The 27,913-nt window shown below is 49.9% G+C and overlaps 1 protein-coding gene across 1 annotated transcript in view; it reads right to left on the bottom strand.

The window, feature by feature from the left end:
- Positions 1-9,228: 9,228 nt before the first annotated feature.
- Positions 9,229-27,913, bottom strand: part of USH1G (USH1 protein network component sans) — a 104,627-nt gene continuing 85,942 nt past the window's right edge. The window contains exons 2-7 of the mRNA XM_075014703.1: positions 24,066-24,607; positions 20,155-20,321; positions 17,225-17,405; positions 14,084-14,271; positions 11,021-11,200; positions 9,229-9,479 (exon numbers count right to left, since the gene is read on the bottom strand). Coding sequence (XP_074870804.1) covers positions 9,330-9,479; positions 11,021-11,200; positions 14,084-14,271; positions 17,225-17,405; positions 20,155-20,321; positions 24,066-24,607 — 1,408 coding nt within the window. The 3' untranslated portion in view covers positions 9,229-9,329. The remainder of the gene's footprint in view (positions 9,480-11,020; positions 11,201-14,083; positions 14,272-17,224; positions 17,406-20,154; positions 20,322-24,065; positions 24,608-27,913) is intronic.

Here is a 27,913-nt window from a genome sequence, read left to right as displayed (position 1 = left end):
CTCCATGCCAGCTGGATGTATTAATTCAACCCCAGCCACAGCTCATCCCAAGTGTGGCAGGCCGGGCTAATTGGACAGGGGCTGGCCAGTTCCAGGCTGCCAACCCTCCAAAGAACAGTAAAGCCTCGTTATAACGGACTAATGGGTGGGAAGGTTGTTTGCTATTCCCGGAAGTCTGTTGTATGTGAGGGTTCACTGCCCACCCACCCCAGCCAGGCTGCCCCAGCCCCAGCACCCCCGCCCCCCAGAAAATAAAACCCTGCCACTCACCGGAGCCGCCGCTGATGGAGAAGCTGCTAGACCCCACCACGCTGCTGGAGGCACCAGGCCATGCGGCTGGAGCTGCCTTGCCATGTGCAGCTGGAAGCGCCCCGCCGGGCAGCTAGAGCCGCCTTGCTGTATATGACTGGAGGCACCCGGCCACGCAGACGGAGGTGCCTCGCCGCATGAGGACAGAGGCGCCACTCCACAGCCTGGAGGAGCCAACGCCACGTACGCATGGTGGCTCTGGCGGAAGAGGTGGCGGCTCCTGCAGGCTGCACCAGCGGTAAGTCTTTTTGTTAAACAGCAAACGGCTTTGGATGTGAAGCCTCTTCCACGCCTGCCACTTGGAGCACAGGCCACTGATGACCATTCGCCGGCGTCCCCTGTCCTGGGCTATCTTTTCCAGTTCTGACCAGGTGTATCCCACCCTTTCAGTGTCTGCCTTCGGGTCTCTACACGCCTGTGATTTTACAGACCCCAGCGGACTTCGGGAACAAGCGGGGGATGTGTTTTCCCAAAGCCCACTAAATAGAGGTGCGTAAAATCGAGGGTTCTCTGTACAACCCACCCCACCGGAGTTTGAGTTGAGAGTTCACTACAGACTGAACTCCCCTGGTCTGGTACCTTGGGGACCTGACTGGTTCTGAAATTTGCTGAACCTCGGGAGGTCAATATTGTCTAGCACAGGGGTCATCAGCCCTTCTGAGTCAGAGTGCAGAAATTGGACCTTTTGACCTCTATGTACTGTCCAAGCACCGGTGAGACGTTTTAAAGTCCCTCATCGGCCTATTTACAACAGCTTCATTCATAAATAAATGAAGTGGCAGAGCTTTACAGCATAGGTGGTGGTTGGTAGCATTAGCTGGGCTTTTGCTAATTACATAGGCGGCCTGGCTCTGAGCAATCCCCGGCTGCCTGGGGGAAGAGGGTGGGGCTGAGCTTCCACCTTGCGTGCTGATGAAAATTGGCTCACCCGCCACTCTTGGCACCCTGCCGGGAGTTGCTGAACCCTGGTCTAGCAGCATCACCAACATTTCCGCTGTTTACTAGGCTCTTAGAAGACATTTAGGGGTAAATTACAGCTAAACAACAGCCCAGAACATGGAGAGCCAGGGCTGGTGGCTGGAAACAAACTTTATGGGGCTGCAGGAAACGTGGCTACACCGGGGGCAAGTGGACATCCAGCTAACTGAAGTCCCAGATGTTGCCAGACCACAGAGTGCCAGACTAGGGAGGTTAAACTGTAGTTCAGGTTGCTTTAACATCCACCTGGAAGCATGGACTCTTTTGCAAATCGCTATGCCTTGTCAGAGCCAGGAATAGGCTGGTGGCATTCTGAGGCCCGTTGGCCTCAAGAAGAAGCCAGTTGGAACATTCCAATTGCTCTACAAACCCATGTGCACAGGGAGATTATCTTGAAAACTTAAAGACCAAGGTGAATCTTGGATCTCTGGCTCAAAGGTAGGGATGTTTGGCAAAGAGGCTTCCTAATGACTGAGCTGATCAGATTTTTATTGCTTTATTGAGAGAATCATAAAATCCTAGGGCTGGAAGGGACCTCAGGAGACAATCAAGTCCAGCCCCCTGCCCACAACAGGATCGACCCCAACTAAATCGTCCCAGCTGGGACTTTGTCAAGCCGGACTTAAAAACGTCTAGGGATGGAGATTCCACCACCTCTCTAGGTAACGCATTCCAGTGCTTCATCACCCTCCTGGGGAAATAGTTTTTTAACTACTGTCCAACCTGGACCTCTCCCCACTGTAACGTCAGACCATTGCTCCTTGTTCTGCTGTCCAAAGGGTGACCCTCTGTCCCATATTGGGTGGGACAGTCCTGTATTTGGGATGCCAAAAAGGCATCCCAACTTTTTTTTAACAGGGACTATTTGTCCCGTATTTGCCCCCCACAGCCTCGGCGAAGCAGAGGGAGCTTGGGCAGCTGCTGCTTCCTCAGGGACGCTGGCAGCTGCAGCTTCCCTGGGGCTCCCAGGGAGCTCTGGCCGGCTTCCCCAGGGCTCCCGGGTAGTGCCAGAAGCTGCCTTCTCCTTCCCATCTCCTGGGGCTTGGAGGAGCCACCTGTCCCCCCGATAACTCCCTGTCCCATATTTGAGACAGGGAGCTATGGTCACGCTGGCCATCCGTCAGTACCGAGAACAGCCTCTCCCTATCCTCTTTAGAGCCCCCCTTCAAGAAGCTGAAGGCTGTACATAAGGATGCCAGTTCCAATGGAGAACTACTGAAAATAGGCACTCCTCCCACAGTTGCTTCACTTATTCATCGGCTGATGAGAAATCAGGTGTTGTACGTGTTAGTGCAGAGGTTCCCAAACTTCTCCGCATCACGCCCCCCTTTTGATTTTTGAGAAACCCTCTTATCCCCATCACCTTCATCCAATCCCCCTTTTAAAAAAATTCAATTTGTAATTTAAAATAGACACAAAAACTTGATATAAAATGTTATTTAAAGTTAAAAATAAGCACGAATAGTTTTTCTTGACCCCTTGCAGGTGCCTGGTGCAGCCCCAGGCCTGGTGAGCCCCATACCAGCTGCCAGAGCTCCCTGCACCAGCCGCCTGCCAGCCTAAGACCTGTGCTGCCAGAGTTGCCCAGCTAAGCCCCAAGCCTCCAGGGCCAGCCACCCGTCCTCCCACTGCCTGCCCATGCCCTGTGCGTCCAGGACCAGCCACCCACCCATGAGCTTCCCGCTCCAGCCATGGGCCAGCCTCCTTAGCTGCCCGCCTAAGCCCCTCACCTCCCACAAAGCCAGGCTCCACCAGCCCCATCACTCTTACCCCATCCCCTTCACCTAAGCCAAGCACCCGCAGCCCCCCAGTCTAACCCCATCCTCCTCCTCCTGCCCAACTCAAACTCGCTTTGCTGGCTGCCTGCTTTTTATAACAGCTGCGCCAGATCACCCATGTAAAATGGCAGGGGCTGTAGCCAGACAGCCAGCCCCCTCTCAGACCAGCATTGCTGGGAACACAAGGGAGCCAGAACAACAGGGCACTTAACATAAATTCCAGCACAGCCTTTGAAGCTGTGAGAAGCACAGGTGTGCTGCTACAATGTGCCTCTGGGAACATATACAACGATTAGGCTCACAGCAGACAGAGAAGCTGTGACAGACATGGCTCTTAGCCCCTACTAAATAACGTGATGCACACACACCCACATCCTAGGTGGGAAAATATTTACCCTAATAAAAGAATGTCCAGTAGTCGAAACTTATTGTTTCTCTCCCTTGCAAGTGTAAACTACTCTTGCGAGAGCTGGCGTCACCCAGACAGACCAGCCCCAATTTGGCATAAGAAAGGAGAAAGAGAATAAAGGAGTACAGAGGTATAAGTATGGGACCTACAGCACCATGATTTTTGAGTGCTTTTCACTATCTATCTGCTGGTCAGATAAGTGACAGCCTCCCAAGGCTTCTGCAGCTAAGAGGGTCCCTGAGCCTTGTCCCTTATTCGTCTTTCCGCGGAATTGAGTGACCGATCCTGGCTTGGCACCGCTGGAATTGAGAGATGCAAGGAGGGTAAGAAGCACCCACACCTGATCTCCTATCTTTAGTGTACACATATTTTGAAATAGAGCTCTATACTTTGTTTTCTTTCTTTGGGATTGTGGCTTCAGCTTTGTAACTTGTTTGTGTGTGTAACATCTATACATTTAAATAAGTAGGCACTAGCAATTTTGTAACCACATGATTAGAATCTAGTTTAATAAATTTTGGTAACCATTTGTGCATAAGCCTGACTTGTTTCTCTGGTTTACTGTAAAGCAGCCAACACAATTAAAGAACCTCAGCCGTTTTGGCTATAAAGCCTGGCCATTAGGTGAGAGTACTAAGAGCCTAGCGTTGAGTTGTGCCGCCTCCACGGGGCAAACTCTTGGGGCGCCTGTCAGTCAATCCTGACTGCCCACTGCGAAGGAGCTCTGAGCTCTAGCAGTTAAAGTCACGGGTGTGGAAAGGCTCTTAGTGCTGCCATTGGGGCACCTGTCAGTCAGTGTTGACTGCCCACTGCGAAGGAGCTCTGAGCTCTAGCAGTTAAAGTCACGGGTGGTTAGGACCTTGGGGCATCCGTCAGCCTAGCCCGGGCTGCCCGCCGCGAAGGGACAGTGCGTCCTAGCGGTTAAAGTCACGGATGGTATAAAACGGGCATAGCTGGCACCTCACCAAACATCCTTGGCCATCGGCTAACAGGGGCTGAGAGCCGGAAGCAAAGGAGGGCTCTTTCTTGGGGTGGGGGGATTGATGGGGGGAAGCTGGGTTGCCTCACACCCAGCCTGGAATTTCTTCACTCTCCCCAGGGGGGCACGCCCCCCCCAGTTTGGGAAACCATGTGTTAGTGGATTGAACACCAGCGCTTTCAGGCTTCCAGATTTAATTTCCCACCGCGTTTTTGTCAAATCCACTTCTTTCCAAACAGCGCTGCAATAACCGTAGGAGGATGTGTCAGAAGGATAAGACTTTCTGTACTGCCTAAGAATGTAGCTAATGCACAGCTAAAACCTCTGTCATTGCTGCAGCTGGGAGCTCCATTAACGCTGCAGCTTTTAGCATAAATTGGCCATCATGATTAAAGACACATTTAATTACGGAATCACAAATGTTTCAAATGGAAAAGGTCAGAGTTTAACTCTCTGTGCCTCCACTGCACATCCTGGATGATCTCACGAGCACAATCATGGGGTCTGAGTCTCCTCTTATGGTGGTGTTAACTCAGGATGACTCCACTGAAGCCAATGGTGTGACACCACTGTAGAACTGCAGTCAGGGTGACATTCCCACCTGGGCCCTGGGCCAAGGGGGTTTAGGCCGTGGATATGCCTGGCGCTGGCCCTCTGCTCAGAGGTGAAAATCAGGCTTAGGGAGAAAAGGAAGGACCTCTGGAGATGTAGTAAATCATAGTAAGGTAAATGCCACAGATATTCTGGTATAACCCTTCTCAGGCTATATCTACACTAGGAAAAGTAAGTCAGCTGCAGACACACGCAATTCTAGCTCCATTAACTGTGTAGCTAGAATCAATGTTTCTGCAATCAACTTACTTAGCCATCCCCACTGAACCAGGAGTACAGGGATCGATGCTGGGTCGATGTCACGCAGCCCTAACAGACATATGAAATCGAACCTGGGAAGATCAACCCTGAGCGGGCCAGTCTTCCAAGGTAGTGCAGACATAGCCTGAGATGCACATTCCAACACACAGTATCAGAGGGGCAGCCAAGTTAGTCTGTATCTTCGAAAACAACAAGACGTCCTGTGGCACCTTACAGACTACCAGATTTTTTTGGAGCATAAGCTTGTGGGGGCAAAGACCCACTTTGTCTCACTCATGCATCCGACAATGCTCCAAAATATCGGTTAGTCTCTAGAAGGTGCCACCGGACTTCTTGTTTTTATGCCAGCACACAAGCCTTTCCCACTCACCACCCAACTCACATCACCACCGCTATCTCCTGCGGGCCAGATCTTTCAATCCTTTTTGACTCCAGGAGCAATTTTGCCCGATTAAGGACTGACTGCAGGATCTGGCCCATAGCGCACGACCAGAGAACCTGCCTTAGCAATGGCCGCCTCAACCACAGAACAAAGGTAAACAAGAGAAAGGCTACGTCTACACTAGCACACTATGTCGAAGTAAGAGCATCAAAATAGGCTAGTTCGACATGTATTGTCTACACATCCTCCGGGGCTGGTGCCATCGACGTTCAACGTCAAATGAGCGATGGGGAACGTCGAAAGGAAATGCGGAGCATCCACACACAGAAGCGCTCCCTGTCGAAATAAGGGGCCAGCAAAGCCTGTGGACAGGGTCACAGACTGGATTAGCCCTTCTGGGGCAACAGCAAGCCGCTCCCTTAAAGGGCCCCTCCCAGACACACTTGGCCTGCACAGCACGAGGCCTGCAGAGCCGACAACCGGTTGCAGACCCCATGCACATAGCATGGACCCCCAGCTGCAGCAGCAGCAGCAGCAGCAGCAGCAGCAGCCAGAAGCCCTGGGCTAAGGGCTGCTGCACATGGCGACCATAGAGCCCTGCAGGGGATGGACAGAGCGTCTCTCAACCCCTCAGCTGATGCCTGCCATGGAGGACCCTGCTATTTCGATGTAGTGGGACGCGGATCATCTACACACGCCGTACTTCAACACTGAACGTCGAAGTAGGGCACTATTCCCATCTTCGGATATGAATAGCGATTTTGACGTCTCGCCGCCTAACGTCAATTTCAACATCAAAACAGCGCACGGAGTGTGTAGACGCGACGTGCTATTTCGACGTTGTGCCAGCTACTTCGAATTAGCCAGCTAGTGTAGACGCACCCAAACTGATTGCTGATTTAGAATGGTTTGTAATACACAGTTTGGCTGATGCACAGGGCGTTAGGGTGTGCCAAATGAGCAGTTTTTCCTACGACCAGAAACATAGAACGGTGCAGGCAGCGTTCTCTTCACTGCCATTACTTGCCTTTTCTTAACATGAAATGTTCACCCATTGAAGTGGATAAATATGACCAGCTGCTCAGCAGAGAACCCAGAAGGGCCAGAAGAGGAGTCTGCCTCTTGCTGTTTCTCAGAAAGCTCTGAGGGGTGGTCTTAGCTTAATGCAGTCACTTCCCACTCTTCCAAGCCTCCAACGGTACTACTGGAGCAGGACCGGATTCCGACTCAGAGTATGTCTTCACTACCCAGAAGATGGACCCGGTGAGGGTCGATCTTCCGGGGTTGGATTTTGCATGCCCTAGTGGGGACATGTGAAATCAAACTATCTGAGTTGACAGTCGACCCCTGTACTCCTCAATCTCGTGAGGAGTAATGGAGGTTGACGGAGGAGCTTCTCCCGTTGACCTCCCTCAGTGAGGACAGCCAGGTAAGTCGATTGTAGATAAGTCGATTCCAGCCATACAACTGCTGTCGCGGGAACTGCATAGCTACGATCGACTTTAAGGTCTAGGGTAGACCTGGCCTTGGCTTTCTAGAATGTTATAGAAGGAGGAAGGAGGGTTCCCATGGCTCCCTGAGAACAGTGGGAAAGGAAGTTAGTGGTGCTGGCGAAAGGTACCAAACAGTGTCCCCGCTATTTTTCCATCCCTAGGTGGAAGAGTAGTTGTTATGCGCACCGAGGCATGTCTGCATGAGCACCACCAACAGAAACACACGCTGCCGGCTGTGGGTGTTCTGCTCATCAGCTGGGCAGCACCCGACTCTCCTGAGCGGCCACCCAAGTGTTCAGCTTACAAGGAAGACCAATGCCAAACTCCAGAGCCAAGCTAAAGTCCCTGTGGGTCGCAGGGTTATGCCCCCCAAGTGTGGGGGAACTGGGCCAGTGAGTGTAAAGGAGAGAACCTCTTCTCTTGACCTGATCACTCTTTTCCTCGCAAAGTGCTCTGACAACACAGCTGATGTAAGCCAGCAACTAGGGATGAAAGTTTGCCACAGACGTTCCATTTAAAGATCACAGGTTCCCTTTCAGCTCCTCTACAGGCACTCAGGGCTGATCCATTGGCCCCACAGACACCAGAGCCACAGGTCTCTCAGTTGTAGGGAGAATCTCCGAGTCGCTCATGGTCATTGTGGGCCGTGGCATCCCAGCTGCAACTGAGGACACGAGGGGGCTGCGAGCCAAGGCTCCTGCCAGTCCGTGTGGGATGTGGCTGCACCAAGGGGCAGCTGAGCAGCAGGGGGTAGTGAATTAAGGACAGGACTGAGCACAGGGGTCTTCTGCATTCGAAGCCTGGCTCCAACACTAACTTCCCCCGCCCCCATGGTCTCATCCAGATCATTTCACCTCTCTGCCTTAGCTGCCCCATTTGCTGAGCTGGGATAACAACAGGGCATGTTGTGATGATTAAGTACCTCAGGGAGCATTTTGGGACTCTGATCCTACGTTATGTAGGAATTTTTGGACATTTTACCCTTACCGTTTGTGTGTTGTTATAAGCTCTGAGTGAAATCCAGCCCCTCCTGAAGTCACTGAGTGTTTTAATATTGGTATATAGCAAAACTACAGGAAACCTGAATGAGCCCAGAGCCTTCCAGGAGCTGGAAAGCAGCTGGCTCCCAGAGTCCTGCCGTCTGTAGATGACTGTCTCTTGAAAACTTTCTGCCACGCTGGTGACTAGGTAGATGGCCAGGCCAAGCAGCTGGGTTCCTTGTCTGCAGCAGGAGGTCTCCACCGACCAGACAAACCCTCCTTCTGTCAGAAGTCAGGTAATTGTGACCTGCACGCCAAAGACATCTCTAACTCTTCTGCAAATCCTCCATCCCACCCTGGGTGTTCTGGTGAAACCACAGTTGCACAAGGAAGGGGCAGCACAAATCCCCTTTTGTCAAATCCACACTCCTAGGAGTTTCCTTTACACCACACCACCAATGTGTCTCCATTAATCTGGAGGGACCAGCTGTAAAGCAGCAAATTCTTTATGGCCCATTCTAGCCTGAGCCTCTCAAGCTAACTTAGACTTGTAATATGGGCATCTTTCTCCGAGAAATTGGAACCATAAACTCCATGAGGCCCCAAAGAGCTGTTAGATGGGAGCCAGATTTCAGTTGTTCCAAAACTACAAGCTCTGCCTGGATTTGAGCCATTGATCTCACATTAAAGGCTGCCCCACTGCCAGTTCCCTAAGTCATCCTGTCCTTGGGGCACCCTGGGGTTGATCAGGGTGTGAATTCCCTTCCCTGTTGTGCTCCCAGTCCTGCTCCAGCAACACAGCAGTATGGAAAACAAGAATAAATAGCAACCTTTGGCCAAGAGTTAAAAGAGAATGCAGGAAAAATAAAACACAAGCTATTAATATCTCAGGTGGACTCCCATCTGACCCTACTGTATTGCAGTGTCCTGTCAGCATTCTGTCATGATTCATCATTCTAGCATCGTTTCTTGGTCTCTACATGTAGTTCTATTTGTCCAAAAAGCAAGACACTTGTGGCAAACACGTTTCCTCCTTGATTGCTTTATCAGAACAATGTCTTTGGTTCTAACCTTCCTGATCTCGTCAGATGTTACAATGACCCACAGGAAACAGCCCCACATCTTGCTGTGGTGTTCATAGCTGGCCGTCACTGAATCCCCACAAGTTCAGTTATGGGGGGTGCATGGACCATCAGTTCTTCGTAACTGTGTAGGAACAGCCGTAATCGGGACATATAGGAGTCCTCATTGTATGGCAGCTTCTTCTTTTTCAGGTACTGGGATACTAGGGGTTTGATCTAAAGAGAAAGCGTGAAGAGAGCACACTAAGTTCTAGTGGTGATGATTTACATTTTTTAAAGGGCCTTCCAACCAGCACGATCATTGGAAACAATGCATATAGGAATCATGGTTCCTCACTGCCAAAATGCAGCCTACTCTGGGGCGGGATGTGAAACTGCTTACTTAACCGAAGAAAGGCTGAAAGAACTGGGCTTGTTTAGTTTGGAAAAAAGAAGATTGAGGGGGGACATGATAGCGGTTTTCAGATATCTTAAAGGGTGTCATAAGGAGGAGGGAGAAAACTTGTTCTTCTTGGCTTCTGAGAATAGAACAAGAAGCAATGGGCTTAAACTGCAGCAAGGGAGGTTTAGACTGGACGTTAGGAAAAAGTTCCCAACTGTCAGGGTGGTCAAACAGTGGATTAAATTGCCTAGGGAGGTTGTGGAATCTCCATCTCTGGAGATATTTAAGAACAGGTTAGATAAATGTCTATCAGGGATGGTCTAGACAGTACTTGGTCCTGCCATGAGGGCAGGGGGCTGGACTCGATGGCCTCTCAAGGTCCCTTCCAGTCCTAGTATTCTACACAATGACTTGAATCAGGGAACGAAGATGGATGTAGTATCCATCTGGAGCAGCACAGGGATTTTGGACTGACAATATATTTACGTGAGCTGGGATAAAAGCAGGATGTTGAAGCTGACACCCTTCTCTCATAAGAAAGGTCAGACCAATACAAGTACTCAGTACAGGTTGAATCCCTCTAATCCAGTACCCTCGGGACCTGACCTGTGCTGGACGAGAGAATTTGCTGAACCACAGGAGGTCCGTATTGTCTAGCACATTACCAACACTTCCACTGTTTCCTGGGCTCTTAGAAGACCTTTAGGGATACATTAGAGCTAAATAACAGCACAGAACACAGACAGCCAGGACTAGTGGCTATAAACAAACTTTATGGGACCATGGGAAACTTGGCTAGAAGTGGTTGTCCAGCTAACTAAAACCATGCCAGATTATGGATGTTGCCAGACAAGAGAGTTCTAGCGTAGAGAGGTTGAACCTGTACTTTGCACCTCCTCTGAAAGACAGGATCTCCAGCAATCTTCTTCCCTAGGGCTAGGGCTACGCTCAGCCATAGTGCCAGCAGTTTGATGGAAACGAGCAGTCTCAAAAAAATGCAACTAGTGCTCGTTTGCATATTCAAATAAATAATTTGCATATTCACTGCAGAAAACAAGCCGTGTAGATGCGGTTCTGCTGGCAAAAAACCCATTTGTCAGCAGCCCCTTAGCCCTGATTTTTTCCAGACATAAGGGGCTGCCGACAAAGGGGTTTTTGCCGGCAGAATCACTTCTACACTGCTTGTTCTCTGCTGTAGATATGCAAATTAGCCATGTGATATGCAAATGAGAACTATCTGCATTTTCAAGACTGCTCATTTGCATCAAGATGCCGGCACTATGGCTGAGTGTAGCCCTAGCCTAGTTTAAATAGTTCTTCCCCTCCGGTTCCTCTCCCTCTGTACACCTGGCCAGGCCATCCTTTTCTCTCTCACCTTCAGGCACATGTTGTCAGAGAGGTTTGGGAAGAGGTGATGCTCCACATGGCAGCTGATGATTGAGTGCCCAAAGGACCAGTCCAGTAGGGCATTGCGGGGCAGATTCAGAACTCCGAGGCTCATCAGGTGAATCCGCTTGGGCTTCTTGTCAGCAGAGAACATTGGAAGGCCAATGTGCTACACGACAAAAAGAGAAAGATCTGGCCTCTCATTCTACACCAGGCAGATAGGGAACAGGGCTTCCTGAGGACAAAGCTGGAATCCAGCATGTGGCCCACCGACCCCACTGGCTACCCTCCCATGCACTTCTTGCGCACCTGGGCACTAGAGCTTGTTTGCATTTCCTTGCTCCCTCCCAGCAGTTTCAGAGCTGAGGATCACCTGATTCATGCTCTGTCCCTGCTCCTTTCCTCCTCCCCCAGACAGAGCTGGAATGCCGCGAATCAGCTGTTTACAGCATTCCAATTCTGTGCAGAAGGGAGGAAGAGGAGTGGGAATGGAGCACAAATCAGGTAATTTTCAGCCCTGGTGGACCCCCCCGCCCAGTGTGTGAGAGGTTGGCCATTACTGCCATAGGAGCTGGGGAACTCCAGCAGCTTCAGAGGAGGTGTCCTGCATAAATGTGATCAGAACCTGGCCATCTACATCTTTCATCCGAGGCCTGTCAAGACTGATCTATCAATAAATTGCCAGTGAGCAAGGAGCTCCCTTTGCAGTTCTTTAGACCTTTGTATGCTCCATCTGTAGCAGACCTTTGTAGTTCTGTGCTCATTCCACTCTTTCCAAAGGCATCTGGATTTTACATAAGAACACAAGAACGGCCACACTGGGTCAGACCGAAGGTCCATCTAGCCCAGTATCCTGTCTGCTGACAGAGGCCAATGGGTGAGGCCCCAGTGGGAGTGAACAGAACAGGTTCCCTCTCCTGTCATCCCTTTCCAGCCTCTGACAAACAGAGGCTAGGGACACCATTCCTACCCAGAGTGGCTAATAATCATCGATGGACCTAACCCCCATGAATAGATCTAGTTCTTCTTTGAACCCTGTTAAAGTTCTGGTCTTCACCACCTCCTCTGGCAAGGAGTTCCACAGGCCAATCATGCTCTGTGTGAAGAAAAACTACCTTTGGTTAGTTTTAAACCCACTACCCATCAATTTCATTTGGCGGCCCCTAGTTCTGATGTTATGGCAACAAATAAATAACTTGTCCTTATTCTCTTTTGGCACACCTGTCATGATTTTATAGACCTCTACCATATCCCCCCTGAGTATCCTCCTTTCTAAGCTAAAAGTCCCAGTCTTTCTTCATATGGCGTCCATTCCAAACCCCTTCTCATTTTGTTGCCCTTTTCTGCACCTTTTCCAATGCCAATATATCTTTTTTGAGATGAGGCAAGAACAACTATCCACAGTATTCAAGACTTGGGTGTACCCTGTCTGCTGTGCTTCTGGATGCCTGTTTTGTCAAGAGAGCGGCCAGGCAGTCTGGCCGCTCTGTCAACAGAGCGTACTCCTCTTCCGATTGACTTTTGTGTGTAGCTGCACTCTGTAGACAGAAGTTTTGTTGGGAAATCTCTTCTGACAGTGACTTCTGTTGACAGTTGCTATAACCACAGTCCGGTATATTAATAAGGCATGATTTCCCTTTATAGAAACCATGTTGACTGTTCCTCAACAAATTATGGTCATCTGTGCATCTGACAATTTTATTCTTTACTACAGTTTCAACTAATTTGCCCAGACTGACATTAGACTTACCAGTCTGTAACTGCCAGGATCACCTCTAAAGCCCTTTTTAATATATTGGCATCACATTAGCTATCTCTCAGTCATTAGGTACAGAAGCTGATTTAAAGGATAAGCTATAAACCACAGATAATAGTTCTGTAGTTTCACATTTGAGTTCTTTCAGAACTCTTGGGTCATTGCCATCGGGTCCCAGTGACTTGCTACTATTAAGTTTATCAATTTGTTCCAAAACCTCCTCTAATGGTACATCAGGCTGGGACAATTCTTCAGATTTGTCATCTAAAAATAATGGATCAGGTCTGGGAATATCCCTAACATCCCCAGGCATGAAGACCAAAATAAAGAATTAATTTAGTTTCTCTGCAATGGCCTTATCATTTTTGAGTGCTCCCTTAACATCTCAATCATCCAGAAGTCCCACTGGTTGCTTGCTATTACTTTTTGAGTTTTTGGCTATCTGTTCTTCAAACTCCTTTTTGGCTTTTTTTATTATGTTTTTACAATAAACTTGACAGAGTTTATGCTCCTTTCTATTCTCCTCACTGGGATTTAACTTCCACTGTTTAAACGATGCCTTTTTGTCTCTCGCTGCTTCTTTTACGTGATCGTTAAGCCACAGTGGCAATTTTTGGTACTCTTTACTGTGTTTTTTAATTGGGGTGTATATTTAAGTTGGGCCTCTATTATGATGTCTTTGAAAAGTTTCCATTCAGTTTGTAGGGATTTTATTTTTGGCACTGTACCTTTTAATTTCAGTTTAACTAACCTGCTTTTTTTTGTGTGTAATTCCCCTTTCTGAAAATAATGCCAGAGTATTGAGCTACTTAGGTGTTTTCCCCACCACTGGGATATTAAATTTTATTACACTGTGGTCACTATTTCCAAGGGGTCCAATTACATTTACCTCTTGGACAAGATCCTGCACTCTACTTAGGACTAACTCAACTCACTTTTAAAGTAACATCTTATTTTAGGAGCCAATTCTGATCTCATTTCCACCTTCATATAACTGGCTACATTCCAGTTTTACACCAGTGTAATTAAGATCAAGATCCAGGCTTCTGTGTTCATTCTGACTCAACCCCCTGCAAAACTGCTATGTGAACTGACATCAGCCTCTTCAAAATTCTGGGCTTGCGTCTACTCCAATGTGAAACCAGTGCAAGTGAGAGCAGAATCAGGGTCTTTGGCTTAAGCGTACAGACGCTTCAGTTGCCAAACTCAAAGTGAGAGCTAGTTAATTAGTAGAGGCAGCTTTGCTTTGCTTTGCTTCCAAGGACTTTGGCACAAGCTGGAATTTGCAGCCTGTACCTGGAAGATATTCACGTGGATGTAGGGGTGGGCAAGGAGAGATCGTGTGATCAACATGCAGAAGAGCGCAGACCACACCGACTGGAACCCGGAGACATTGACCAGGAGCCAGTAATGGGTGTAGAGACCAAGACACATGCAGCAGAGGGTCCGAAGAGCTGATTTGAACTCAACATCCTTCAGCAAACCTATGAAAGAAAGAACAGATGACATGTAGGGCAGCATTCAACCCCTCCCCACATCTTCCAGGTTACCCAGGTGGGACAGAAGGCTGTAGTGCATATATTCCAAATCCTAGGATAGACATTGGTCAGTCACTGTGTATGCATTCCAAGAGCAACTAATCCCAGACCTACAGTACTACTGGCTTACAGAACAATTTTGAATAGTGTCACCCAGGGAGATGTGGACCATGGATTTGTTGCTGGTTTAACCTGATTATCGTTTTAGTCCTGAGTCAATTTCAAATCAGATACTGATTAAAAACATAGGTTTGTTCCGTTTGGAAAAGAGAAGGCTGAGAGGGGACATGATAGCAGCTTTCAATTACCAAAAAGGGCGTTACAAGGAGGAAGGGGAAAATTATTCTCCTTAGCCTCTGATGACAGGATATGACGCAAAGGGCTTAAACTGCAGCAAGAGAGGTTTATGTTGGACAGTACGAAAAAATTCCTATCAGAGTGGTTAAGTACTGGAATAAATTGCCTAGGGAGGTTGTAGAATCTCCATCGCTGGAGATCATAGAATACTAGGCCTGGAAGGGACCTCGAGAGGTTATCGACTCCAGGCCCCTGCCCTCATGGCAGGGCCAAGTACTGGCTAGATCATCCCTGATAGACATTTATCTAACCTGTTCTTCAATATCTCCAGAGATGGAGATTCCACAACCTCCCTAGGCAATTTTATTCCACTGTTTGACCACCCTGACAGTTAGGAACTTTTTCCTAATGTCCAACCTAAGCCTCCCTTGCAGCAGTTTAAGCCCACTGCTTCATGTCCTACCATCAGAGGCTAAGGAGAATAATTTTCCCCCTCTTCTTTGTAACACCCTATTAGGTACTTGAAAGCTGCCGTCACGTCCCCTCTCAGCCTATTGAGAACAGGTAAGATAAATATCTAACAGGGATGGTCTAGATGGTACTTGGTCCTGCTGTGAGGGCAGGGGGCTGGACTTGATGAGCTCTTGAGGTCCCTTCCAGTTCTGGTATTCTGTGATTCGTTACCAAGCCTCATCACTCCTTACATGGGTCACGTTCCACACTGAAGTCAACAGGCATTTGTTCGAGCATAGACCGAATGCAAATTAAAGGCAACTCTGCAGCTCTGACTCATGCTGCGTAGCACTCGCTCAAGTGAGTAGCCCATTAACCAAAGGCTACAGCTACTCTGAAACACACGTTAATATGGCAGAATCAGGGCTTAAATTGGTGGTGCCCAACATACTAGCCACATGTGGCTGTGTGGCTGGTGGAGTGTAGCTAGTTGACTTGAAGCATAAATATGTTTTCAGAATAATGTGGCTAGTTCTCTACAGCATCGGCCACTCCAGTAGTTACTGCTTCAGAACTGGTTGGATACCACAGGGTTAAATAATGCCCTTGGAATATGGCCCTATATGATTTTTTTGCAAGCAATTAGCAGCTCTTCACTGCTCCTGGTTGTGTGTTGACAGAAGAACTTCCATACACTATGGACGTTATAGTTCCACAGCTGTCATTCAATCTCTTCTTCCATTGTCTGCACCTCCTGATCTCATTCTTCGCACTTAGACCATCTTCTCATACGCCCTACCCCTGACACCAGTACACTTCTCCTGCTCCTTCCTACTAACAGTTACATTCGCTTGTTGTGTTTCATCCTGACTTAGGCCAGGTCTATCCTAGGAGGGGAAAAAATCAATTTAAGATATGCAACTCCAGCTACAAAAATTGCATAGCTGGAGTCAATGTACCTTGAAATCTATTTTTGCCACCATCCTCGCAGCGGAAGGTCAACGGGAGAAACTCTTCTACTACTTCCCTTACTCTTCATGACTGTGAAGACTGTTGGGGTTAGTGGTGATGACCTGATTTTTCGATTTAGTGTGGCCCCACTAGGCGCACTAAATTGAGCCACAAAAAGGTGCCCGCCAGCACATTGATCCCTTTTAGAACAGAATCATAGAACTGGAAGGTCCCTCAAGAGGTCATCAAGTCTAGTGCATTGCCCTCACACCAGGACCTAGTACCATCTATAGCAAGGTGTAGGGACCTTTCTGAGGCAACGTGCCAAAATTTGACCTTTTGACCTCTGTGTACATCAATGCCATTTTTTTTTCCAGGAAGAAAGGTGCTTTCAAAGCCGGGGTTTCCTTTTAAATGAACCCCGTCTACATGGCTGTTTTGGCTTTCTAAATCAGCTCTTCTGGAATCGACATCCCATGCAAGTATGAAAATGAGGCGTAAGATATTTAAATCTGTGCCTCATTTGCATGCCCAATCAGCTGCATTTGCATGCCACTGCCAAAAGGAAGGGGCAGTGTAGTCACAACCTAATAGTCCTACTTACAACAGCTTCATTAATATATAAAGTAAGAGGCAGAGATTGACCATTTAGGGGGGTTGGCAGCATTAGCTGGTCTTTTGTTAAGCCACAGGCAACTTGGCTTTGAGCAAGGTCCCAGCTGCCTGGGGGAGATGGGGCAGGGCTGAGCTCCCAGCTGGCATGCAGATGAAAATCAGCTCGCATGCTGCTCTTGGCTCGTGTGCTGAGGGTTGCTGACCCCTGATTTATATTACCTCTGACTGATGTTTATCTAACCTGCCCCTAGGTACCTGTAAGCTGTTAACATGAAATGCATTTGAAGCCCCAACAAGGCTCAAATTCACAAGCTTTGGTTTACAGGGTTAGTGCTCTAACCACTGAGATGTTTCTCCTCCTCTACCTTCCAATGTCCTTAGATTGTATGTTGTACAAGCGAGGGACGGCATATGTAACACCTCCTAACCATCAGGCTTTTGACCTGTCCGGGGTTTCCATAATGCCAATAATTGTATCTATCTTTTGAGCCCCTTACAAAAGAATCTAATTTGTTAGTTTAAAAAGCTTTAAGTTTTAAACACTGCCTATAGAAGAAGAGTATCTCCGAGGAAGTCTACGTACCAAGTGCCACTAGAGGGGTTAAAATAGGTACAGCTATGGGTGCAATGAACATATAGACATAGCGGTTCAAGAAAGGAAGCTTCCAAGTACTGGAATCGCCCAGGTTGATAACATTAGTGTAAGCGTGATGCATTTTCACATGGTTGTAGCACGCCTGCTCTGCTGTGAAAGCCGAGCAAACCTGGAAGAGAAAGACAAGGGGAGTAAATGCAGAACAACGTGCATGCATGGATCAGAACACGGCAGGTCCACAACCTCTTCTCACTGGGATGACACTGCTACAGCGGTTCACACTTAAAGCCTTGTGATTGTTGTGCACTAGGATGAGAGGGCTAACATAACCACATCCCAGAAATGCACCCCTGGTACACACCACATGTGCTTTAAAATGCTATTGAAGCTGCACAATAGATGGTAGATGGTTGCTGGAGTTACAGAATGGTGTGTGCTTTAGAGCTGAGGACAGTACTAATCTCTAAGGTCACTTACCATGATAAGAGCACTCCCGTTGCGCACAGCGTTACTCAACTTTACTGATTACCAGAGACAGGCTTTCGCCAAAACCCTGAAGCTAACAACCCTCAGCTTGGGGGGTAGGTTTAGAGTGAGATGCAGAACTGAACTGCAGGCCCAGCTCCACTAAGCAGGGCGTCTACATGTAGCTGTTCTGAACATAGGAACTCTTAGGCTATGTCTACACTAGCCTGGAAGATCATAGAATCCTAGGGCTGGAAGGGACCTCAGGAGGTCATCTAGTCCAGCCCCCTGCTTCAAGCAGGATCAATCCCCACTAAGTCATCCTAGCCAGGACCTTGTCCAGCTGGGACTTAAAACCCTGTAGGGATGCAGAATCCACTACCTCTCTAGGCAACGCATTCCAGAGTAGATCTGCATGGGTTAAATTTAGTGCATCTTGTAGGGATGTGCGAAATCAATCTGTAAGTGGGCGCAGTCAACCCCTGTACTTCTCATGAGACGCGAGAAGTAAGGGAGGTTGGTGGGAGAAACTCTCCTGGCAACTCTGTTCAGTAGGGACAGCCGAGTTAGCAGAGCACAGATAGGTCAATTCCAGCTCGGCAATTGCCACAGCTAGAATTGCATATCTGCCGTCGACTTATTCTGCCTAGTACAGACATAGCCTGAGACAATTAGGAGCAGATGCCAGTGCCCTAAGTGATTGGAAAGCTAATTTCTTTTCATTTTGGACATTCCAGTTTTCCTGTATGGTGTCTGAGCTGATACATGGCCTGCCTATGACAATAAGATACCATAACAAATCTGTTCAATTTATGCTTCCCGATTATCATTAAATTGGGCTCCAGGGCCATTTGCAATTTTGCAGCCCAGCAGAGAGAAAACTCACTTAACTTCCTCCTGCTTCAAACAGCACCAGGCTCTGACAACTGAGCCAAAGGGGAATCCTTAGAAATCATCAACGATACAGAGGCTACAACACAGTCTGGTATAGTTGTGATTCCACCCAGGAGGGATACAGACACTCTAGCCAGCTGATGGCAGTGCTTGTTCCAGCTGTACAACCCACAGTCCAAAATATGTGTTTCTAGTTCTGCTGGCTTGTTAATTTACAAGACTAAAGTTAGTCAGCAGAACTGATTTGTTTTTAAAAGCAATTCTTTCCTCCGAATATACCTGTCCCTTGACTGGAAAATACTACAGGCTGCAACCTCCCTTGTCCAGCACCTTTGGGACCTGACTGGTCCCTAACAAGGGGATTTGCCAACCAAGGGATGGTCAGGTCCCCAGGCTGCCTGCAGAAGGACCCTATTCCTGCAGGGCTTCCCCTCCGGGCTGCTGGGCTCCCTCCAGTCCCAGCCAGGGTCCCCGCTATGAGACTGCCAGGGTTCCCCTAGCTCCAGCGGGGGTCCCCGCAGGTATGGGGCTGTTGGCAGGGCTCCTTGCCTTAGCCAGCTCCCCACTGTGGGGCTGCCAGGGTCCCTCCATGGCTACAGGGCTGCTGGTGGGGATCCCCGCCCCAGCTGGCTCCCTGTCGCAGGGCTGCAGGCCTCCCCTGGCTGTGGCTCCCCACCCCAGATGGCTCCCTGCACCACAGGGCTGCTGGGTTCCCCTGCCCCAGCAGGGGGCCCAATGGCTGCAGGGCTGCTGGCAGGGCTCCTGAATGGGGCTGGGCTCCTCACAGTGGGGCTCCCCAACCCCAGCTGGGCTCCCAGTAGTTGGGCTGCCCAACCTGGCTGACTGTCCTGGTGTTGGGCTTCCCAAAGTGGGCTCCCTGCCACTAGCAGCCTCTGCTGTGCCCTGCACAGTTGACCCTCTCTGGTCCAGCGACATCCATTGCCCTGCCAGACGAGGGATGCTTCCGGATGAGCGAGGTTCTGCTCTATGGACTAAATCTGCATTCTGAAAGCTAGTTCCTAGTGGTGCTGACGTGTTGACAGGTTACAGATCAGTGAGGCGGGTGGTGACCAGGAGAAACCAGAAGAGGATTTATTGAATGTGTTTTGGCTTTTTCAAAACCAAAAGAAAATCTCTCCTGGAGAGGAAGTGGGTGGCAAACACACTGCCACTTAGCAAGCCCCTGATTAGAGCTGATGTGACAACTTCTGTTACACCAGTATGAATCAAGAGTAACTGAGTAGGAGCCTGGGGATGAGTTGCCCTCCTTGACATTAAAATCTCTGGCTGAACAGCCGTGGTTCAATGCAAATGTGTTCCTGTGTCTATCTACCCCGCGTCTCTGTGTATCTGCACATAGCCCTACACCTGTGCCATGAGGGGTGTAGCACACCAACCCCACGCCCCTGTAGCACAGCAGTGTTGCTGTCAGCTTTGCAGTGCTCTGCCAAGCTACCACATTTTTTTATAGCCACCCAGTGCCATGAAATCTGAGCGCCTCCTGTACTAACTTACACCCGGGAATTTTCTCACACACAGCAGGGCGACTGGTGTTATACCTCAATGAAGAATACAGCCCAAACTTTGCTCCAAGACTTGGACTCTGCCAAGGCATTGTGGGTGGCCAAGTGGCTTCCTTTCACCGTTGCCGTATGGTGCACCATGCCCAAGATGAAGATGCCCAAAAGGAAGGGAAGGGCATTGTCAGAACGCAGACACAGGAACCCTGGGGATGGAAAGAAACATCGTGGAAGAGTTAAGCCTTCTAGCTAGTCAAGAGCAGAGCAGTGAGATGGCCAAGACAAGACAGCATTTCCCAAAAGCACTTGAGGTGTCCTGTGCAAGTCATCTCTTCCTGAGGGAGCCTCCACAGGAGAGGACAGTGCTTCTCACCACAGTAGAGTGGACATCTAGGTACCCAGTTCAGGTGCCACTGGGATGAAGGCCATTAAGGCACCTCTCCAGATGGACAGACGAAAGTCTATGGACAGGGAACCTGTTCAGTCTCACGTGGGATGTCAGTGGCAGATGAAAAGGGTTAGAATGGCGAGCTGAAGGGCTCAGGTCTGTGTAGTTAGAGAGCCCTGCACACACCAGGGGACTCTAACACTTGTCCCAGTCTCCCTCATTATCTCCCTGGGCGCTACCTTCCAATTCCCTCTGTTTCAGGCACTCCACACTACTCCTTGGCCCCTTGTGCGATAGGCTGTGTGTCTCCCCACAGCCTCCCCCTGCCCTCCTGAGACTCTGTGTGCACCTTCTGACTGTCTAGCCGTCACCTCAAGATAAACATGACTAAACTACAACTCCCAGCTCCCCTCTGCCAAGCACTTCCCCTCTCTTTTTTCAACCACCGTGCACAACCCCATCATCCAGGCCCATAACCAGGGCATCACCTTCAACCTGAACCTCTTGCTAGGACAGACCCTCACAGCCAGACTATATCTGAATCATGCCAATTCCTGCTGCGTAACGTCTCGGAAGGCAGGTCTCCCAACTTGCAGCAGCCCAGCTGCGCCCTGTCGCTATAGCAGTTCTGGTGAAAACATGATAAGCCAGTAGAGGGCAGGCTGCAGCCCGCAGGCTGCATAGGGCTCTTAAGTGTAAGCCGCTGGCAAGCCACCAGAGAGGCTGTTTACTTTGCATCCACAGGCTTCCCACAGTTCCCATTGGACGTGGTTCATCCACGGTTCACGGAGCTTCCTGCAGTTCTCACTGGCCAGGAACGTTGTCATTCTTAATTCATACTTAGGCAAATTCCCACGGGAAGCAGAGAGTTTACCTAAATAAGAATTAAACAAGCCCTCTATACCAGGCCAAATCCTTACCCTGCTTTTACCAGGTCCTTAGGCAAACTACCCATGGAGCTAAGTCCTGAAAGGTGCCGAGTGCAGCACTTAATTAAAACTCCCAGTGCCCTCAAGGGAGCTGGCAGGTGCTTAGCCCTTCCCAGAATATGGCCCCAGGGGAAACTTGCCTGCATAAGGACGTCTAGATTTGCTACAACAAAACAGATACATAGAGAGCGGCAGCTTCAGCCCCCTCCCAGTCCCTTGATCCTGAGCTGAACTAAGAGAAGCTGCTAGGGGTTAGCAATGTCACATTATTGACTTCAGCTGGACACATTTGGGTTAGATGCAGAATTATGCACAGGCCGCCGTCTACATAATTGCAGCCCCACGCCGCCCTTGCAGGAGATGACACATCACAAGCTCCAAAACTGGTTTAGGGACCTGTCAAAAGGGTGTGAGCGCTGCCTGCAGGACGTCAAAGCACTCCCATATCAGACAGGGAGCCGTGTTAGTCTGTAGCTTTGGGAACAACAAAAAGTCTCGTGGCACCTTATAGACTAACAGATATTTTGGAGCAGACGCTTTCGTGGGCAAAGACCCGCTTCATCAGATGCATCTGACGAAGCGGGTCTTTGCCCATGAAAGCTTTTGCTCCAAAATATCTGTTAGTCTATAAGGTGCCACAAGCACTCCAATGTGACTGGGACAAACCTGGAAATGCCTGTCCCAGAGTGGAGAACCACCAATACCTATGCTTGCAATGGGTAGCTTCTCATACCACTTATTCTTAGCAGGAATTAACGCTCCCTTGCTGTCGGAGGACAAATTAAGGCCTGTACGGGCAGTTCTTGCACTTCCTGACAGACGCTGCAAGACCAGCTCTGCCTGTAGTTAAACATATGTCTCCTACCTCACACCCACTATAAGAAGTTGCTCATAAAATTACTAGGTTTCCACAGCAGGGTGGAGCTCCCCTTTGAAGGTCTCACTGGGGCAGACAGCTAGAACTGATTGGCAGCCCAGCAGCGCCGAACAAGGAAAGCTTCCCCAAATGCACATTGCCAAAGGGTTAAATCAGAGACCAGAGAGGCACTGGAAGGGCTGCTGCCTTGGCACCCTGCTCGCATGAAGCTCACCTGTTTACTCAATCAGCATCTGCAGGAACAATTACAAGCTGCATCCACTTCTTAAGCCTGCGCTGGTTTCAAGCACAGGCACGGGAATGATGCTGAGCACAGTTCATCCTGACTCTGTTCAGGTTTTTACATGGCTCTCATCACCCTAGTAGCCTTCTGTGATGGAGTGGGGGGCGCGCATGTGAGACTCAGGCTGGATGTGTGTGTGACAGGCAAAGCAGCTCACAGCAGCTAAGGATGACCCCCTGGGGCTGTAGCCTAAGATGTCAGGTAACACCTCTGACCTGCACAAAGAGCAGGGAGGAGCCAGGAGGGTTTGAATCAGAGAGGCAGTTAGAAGCGGGGGAGAGAGAGAGCTGGAAGGCAGCCAGCCTGGCTAGGGGAGAAGCTACACCCCAGAGGGGCACCCCTCAGGCTCCTCTCCCCAGGGTGGATTGGAATGTCTGTCTCCGCCGGCTGTACTGACACCTCTGTGCTGAGCTGGGCTTCTGTCAACTAATAAACTTCCCGTTCTACCTGCTGAGCGAGAGTCACGCCTGCCTGCCGCCGGGGTGCAGAGCTTGGGGACCCCTGCACCCCATCACACTTTCACCTGGGGCTACACGTGCAGTGAAATTGTACTCACCACTGGTTCCAATGCACCCACTGCTGACCCCGGTTGTCACTACAGGTTGGGACCTGACTGATGCTGGATGAGAGACCTTGCCAGACACTGGGAGGAGAATATTGTCTAGGAGCATTACCAACACTTCCACTGCTTTCTGGGCTCTTGGAAGAGTAACAGAGAGGTGGCCGTCTTAGTCTGTATTCTAACAAAACAAACCAGCTGTCATGTAGCACTTCAGAGACTAACAAAATGATTCATCAGGTGATGAGCTTTTGTGGGACAGACCCACTTCTTCAGATCTACAGAATTTCCGGTCCAGACCCAGAGATATACAGAACAGAGGTCCAAAAAAAATTGCAATTACATATCTGAGTCTGGACTAAAAATGCTATAAATCTGAAGAACTGGGTCTGTCCCACGAACCTCATCAACTCATAAATCATTTTGTTAGTCTTTAAAGTGCTACATGACTACTGGTTTCTTTTGTGGGCTCTTAGAAGACATTTAGGGGTAAATTACACCTAAATAACAGCACTGAGAGCCAGGACTGGTGGCTGGAAACAAACGTTATAAGACCATGGGAAACTTGGCCACGCCCATGATAGTGGTTGTCCAGCAAATTAAAGTTCTTGCCGGATGAGAGAATTCAGGCTTAGAGAGTTTCAACCTGTAACTGCAATTGTGTTCAGCTAACGCAGATCTCAGACAACATCCCATGGCCCGTACGGGAAGGAGGGCTTTGGAACAGGGGAGGCAGTATTTGGAGGGGCCCTTCATCCTGTTAGAGGCAATACCTAAGTGGTTAATAAGCATCTGAGCTCCCATGCCTACCCATGCAAAGGGAATACAATAACCCCTAAGGTGTCATAAGCGGGCAGTTAGGAGTTGCACGGTCCCTTCCCTCCCTTAGTTGACACAAACCTTCCCACTTTTACCTGCAGGCAGGATGAAGAAGTTTAGGGCAATGATACCAGCATCTACGCCATGTCTGTCCCACCAGCTGCTTCTCTTCACCACTTGCTGCACCAGCTCAGAGAGCTCCCTCATCAGGGAGTCCTCACTTCTTCTCTCTTTGGGGGGCTCCATTTCCTCCTTGGCACTTCTCTGATAGACTCTCAGCATTTCTTCTCTGGAGGCATTTCCATCTCCATCCAGGACAGGGTGATTTAAGGGGGGTCCCAGATCCTGGTCTTTTGGAGTCACCTCCTGCTCTGGGATGATGCCAGTCTGCAGCTGCTCTGTCGGACCTGCAGTCTCCTGATGTGGTGTGTCCCCTTGTCCCCGTTTCCCACCTTTCTCCGGGGCATTTCTCCCTTCTCCCCGGGGTTCTGGCTGTTCCACTCCACGGCTTAGGAGAGAACCTGTTTGCAACTGATCTATCCTGGAGCTGCCTCCCTCACTTGGCTGCTTCCCCTTCTGTCTCTCTTGGTGCGGGTCCTGATTCTCCAGCTGCACCTCCTGCCCTCGCTCCATCTCCCTGCAGAGCACAGGACACTGCAGAACAATCCAAGCGCCAGGACCGCTGCAGAATCAGATGACAAATGAGCCTGTCCTGGGAAGGGCAGAGACAGCAGAGAAATGCAGCTGGCTTTGGCAGCAGTGGTACAACGTGCAATCAGCAATGCTTGCAGCCTGCAAGCTCAGATTGCTTAGCGCTAGTAATCTGAAGCTGGCTTTAGTCCCATCCCTAGACTCTGCCCCTTTCTCCCCATCTCATTCTCTCCTTCACGCCCTTTCTGACTCGCTCCCACTCCTGGGGCTGTGCCCTTGGTGCTCTCTGTCAGAAAGAATAGCTTGTGCAGGCAGGCAGCGCTCTGCTTGTCTTGCCAGAAGCAAAGGACATGGGAAGGGTAACAACATAAAAAAAAGCCCAGTGTTTCTGCTCCTCTAGAGCTGTTCTAGACTCAAGAAAAGGGAGAATAAAGAGAGCAGAGAGGCGCAGAATAGCTGGGGGAAACTTGGTATAAAGGCAAACATCCCTCGGTGGGTGCCTCAGTTTCCCTAGACAGAGCATCAGCGCATAGTGGGGATAGAAGTTTTGCAGTGATAACTTCTCACATGTACACAATAGCCCTCCTGGCTCTTCGTAACCTAGGTAACCAGGTGACACCTCTCTTCTCCAGGAAACAGAACAGAGGAGGGGCCTGGCTGCTTTAAATTGAAACTGGGCGGCTGAGTTGGGCAGACATGGCTGGCTGAACAGGGAGAAAGACAGGCTGGAGCCCTGGCTTGGGGACCCCCCCCCAGGGCCCCCTCACCCCAGCCAAATTGTACTAACTCCTTCTGGTTTCTGTGCTAACAAGTCTGCTCCAGGCTCTGTCCCTGTTAGCTAGTCAGGGGACAGCTTCTAGAGCAAGACTCATATTCCCGCCCTGCCCCCTCCCCTAGGAGTTAGGTGTGCTCCTAGTTTTTGCCCCAAATGGCCCTACACAGAAGGACCAAACACGAGCAGGTTTAGGAGTGAAAACAAGGGCAGAGCGGGGAAAGAGTTAGCAGCAGCAGCAGCCGCCCCTTTCTAAGAGCAGCCATCAGCATAGCTTCTGGGAGTTTCAGAAGGAGAGCGAGAGGGAGGAAGAAAGGAGAAAACAGGGAGGAAAAAGCGTCTGTAATAAGAGATGGAAATAGACAGACGCAGAGGCAGTGGAAACAGCAAAGGTGGAGAAAACTACTGAAACCCCAGCAGGGTATGTAGGCCAGAGGATATTGTTTCATTTACTCCCAAGAAAAGAGGAGCGAGAGCAAAGGGGTGAGGGGCAGCCTGGCTGGATCTGTTGTCTCGGGCTACAGCCTTTAATGAGCAGGTTAAGAGAAGTCAGGGGTTCGGGATGGAATCGGGGGGACCAGAGACACAGCCACGCAGGCGCAAAGGGGAGTTACCGCACCACTGATCAGGAACCAGGTGACTCGTGCAGGTTGTCTTGCGCTCTGTTTCCAGTTTGCTCTCTCCTTTCCAGCAAGCTGAAAGGTTGAGGCTGGGGGGTTTTGCACGGCTGCAAACTATATCAGGCTCTCCTGTGTCAGACATGTTCTATCTTGCTGGGGACTTATCCCAGTCCATTTGGGACCCATAAGGCAAAACTCCTCTGTGGTTCCTAACATCAGCATATGCAGCTGAACCCCAGACCAAGAGGAGAGAGATTACCCCCCAGCAGGACTTTGAGAGTTTGGATTTCACAGTGGATTGAAATAACCAGTTGGCTGGACACAGAAGGGCCCCAGTATACCTGTGCCAGAAGTTCTGTCTTACAGCCCTTCTCCATAGCTGATGGTGCTGGCAACATCACATGATGGACGTAGAGCCGGCGTCACCCACTAAAGGATTAATCAGCTCACAGAACTTGCTCCTTAAAAGTCTCCTGTCCCCAGGTCACTGCTTAGCTAACAAGCATTGCTCGGAGGTAGGAATACCTACATAATCAATCCGCTCGTGGGGGGTGGTTTTCCGGGAGAACCAGTCTCAGCCAGAGCAACAAGAAGTCCTGTGGCACCTTATAGACTCACAGATATTTGGAGCAGAAGCTTTCGTGGGCAAAGACCCTCTTCGTCAGATGCTCTGTTACTATCCAAAATATCTGCGAGTCTATAAGGTGCCACAGGACTTGCTGTTCTCGAAGTTACAGACTGAGACAGCTACTTCTGTGAGTCTCCGCCAGGCCTCCCATCCGCTTTGAGAATGTTCTAAGTTCCTCGCCTGCTCCTGTCATTGAACTGAGTTTCTAAATAAATCATCTGTTTCTCTCTCTAATGACTTATCCAGGTTGGGTATTTGGCCCAGTGGCCGTGATTGGTGGCCGGCTGCTGAGGTGGCTCCCGCCGTCCCAGCACTCACCTTTAGGGTAGGAAAGGGAGTTTGCTATGAGCTATGATTTGCACCTGGGCCGTTTACCCCATTTCAAGCCGCGTACATTGCACTGATGCAACTTGTGACTCACATTGGCTTTGCTTGCTCACACTAGGGCTTTGCACTAGTGCAGCTAAACTGATAGTTAAAACCTCTTGTGCAAAGCCTGAGTCACCACCAGGCTTTGACTATTCCTGCACCCACAACTGTCCAGCACAGCTGCCCCTTAGCTATGGCTCTGCTTGCTGCACACCACACTGTTTGCATTATTACTTGTGTTACCGCAGTGTGTGGGGACCTCGATCATGGACCTGGGCCCCTTGTGCTGGGTGCTGTATTACATGTAAACAGCCCTACCTGGCTACCTGCTAGTTAAGGGGCAGGGTACAGGAGACCAATCAAGAAGCATATTCCCAGGGATGTACTTAGGATTTATGGGGTCCTACACAGAACTGTTAAACTGGTGCTTCTATGCACAGCTGGGGAACCTCTGGCCCGTGGGCTGGGTCTGGCCTGTGGCTTCTTTTGACCCAGGCTGTGAGGCCTGGGGCAGGAGCGTCAGCCAGCTCTGGAGCTCCAGCCACATTGCAGGGGGGAAGGAGCTACCTTCCCACTGAGGGTGCGAGAGTCCCAAGACTAACGGGCCTGATCCAGGCAAGCTGGGGCCAGATCTGGCTCTGCCTGGCAAGCAGGGAGGAAGAGCCACCCCCTGCCAACAGGAGCAATGGGGGGGAAGCCCGTGGGGGCAGGTCTTTGAAACACACAGAGCCACACGGAGGCCCGTACACAGGCCCTCCGACCAGCGGAGAGAAGACAAGGGGGCTGCCAAAGTACCAGCAGCAGCGGCTGGAGCTCTGGGCCCCTTTGAATTGCTGCAGCTGCGTAGTTCTGGCTGCGCGCAGCTGGGGGAGGAGCAGGGGGCGCTGCTCTAGGGCCTCCCCT

The sequence above is a fragment of the Carettochelys insculpta genome, chromosome 20 (genome assembly GCF_033958435.1).
Source record: "Carettochelys insculpta isolate YL-2023 chromosome 20, ASM3395843v1, whole genome shotgun sequence".
In the NCBI taxonomy this organism is placed as follows: domain Eukaryota; kingdom Metazoa; phylum Chordata; order Testudines; family Carettochelyidae; genus Carettochelys; species Carettochelys insculpta.
This window is presented reverse-complemented; position numbering and strand designations above follow the sequence as displayed.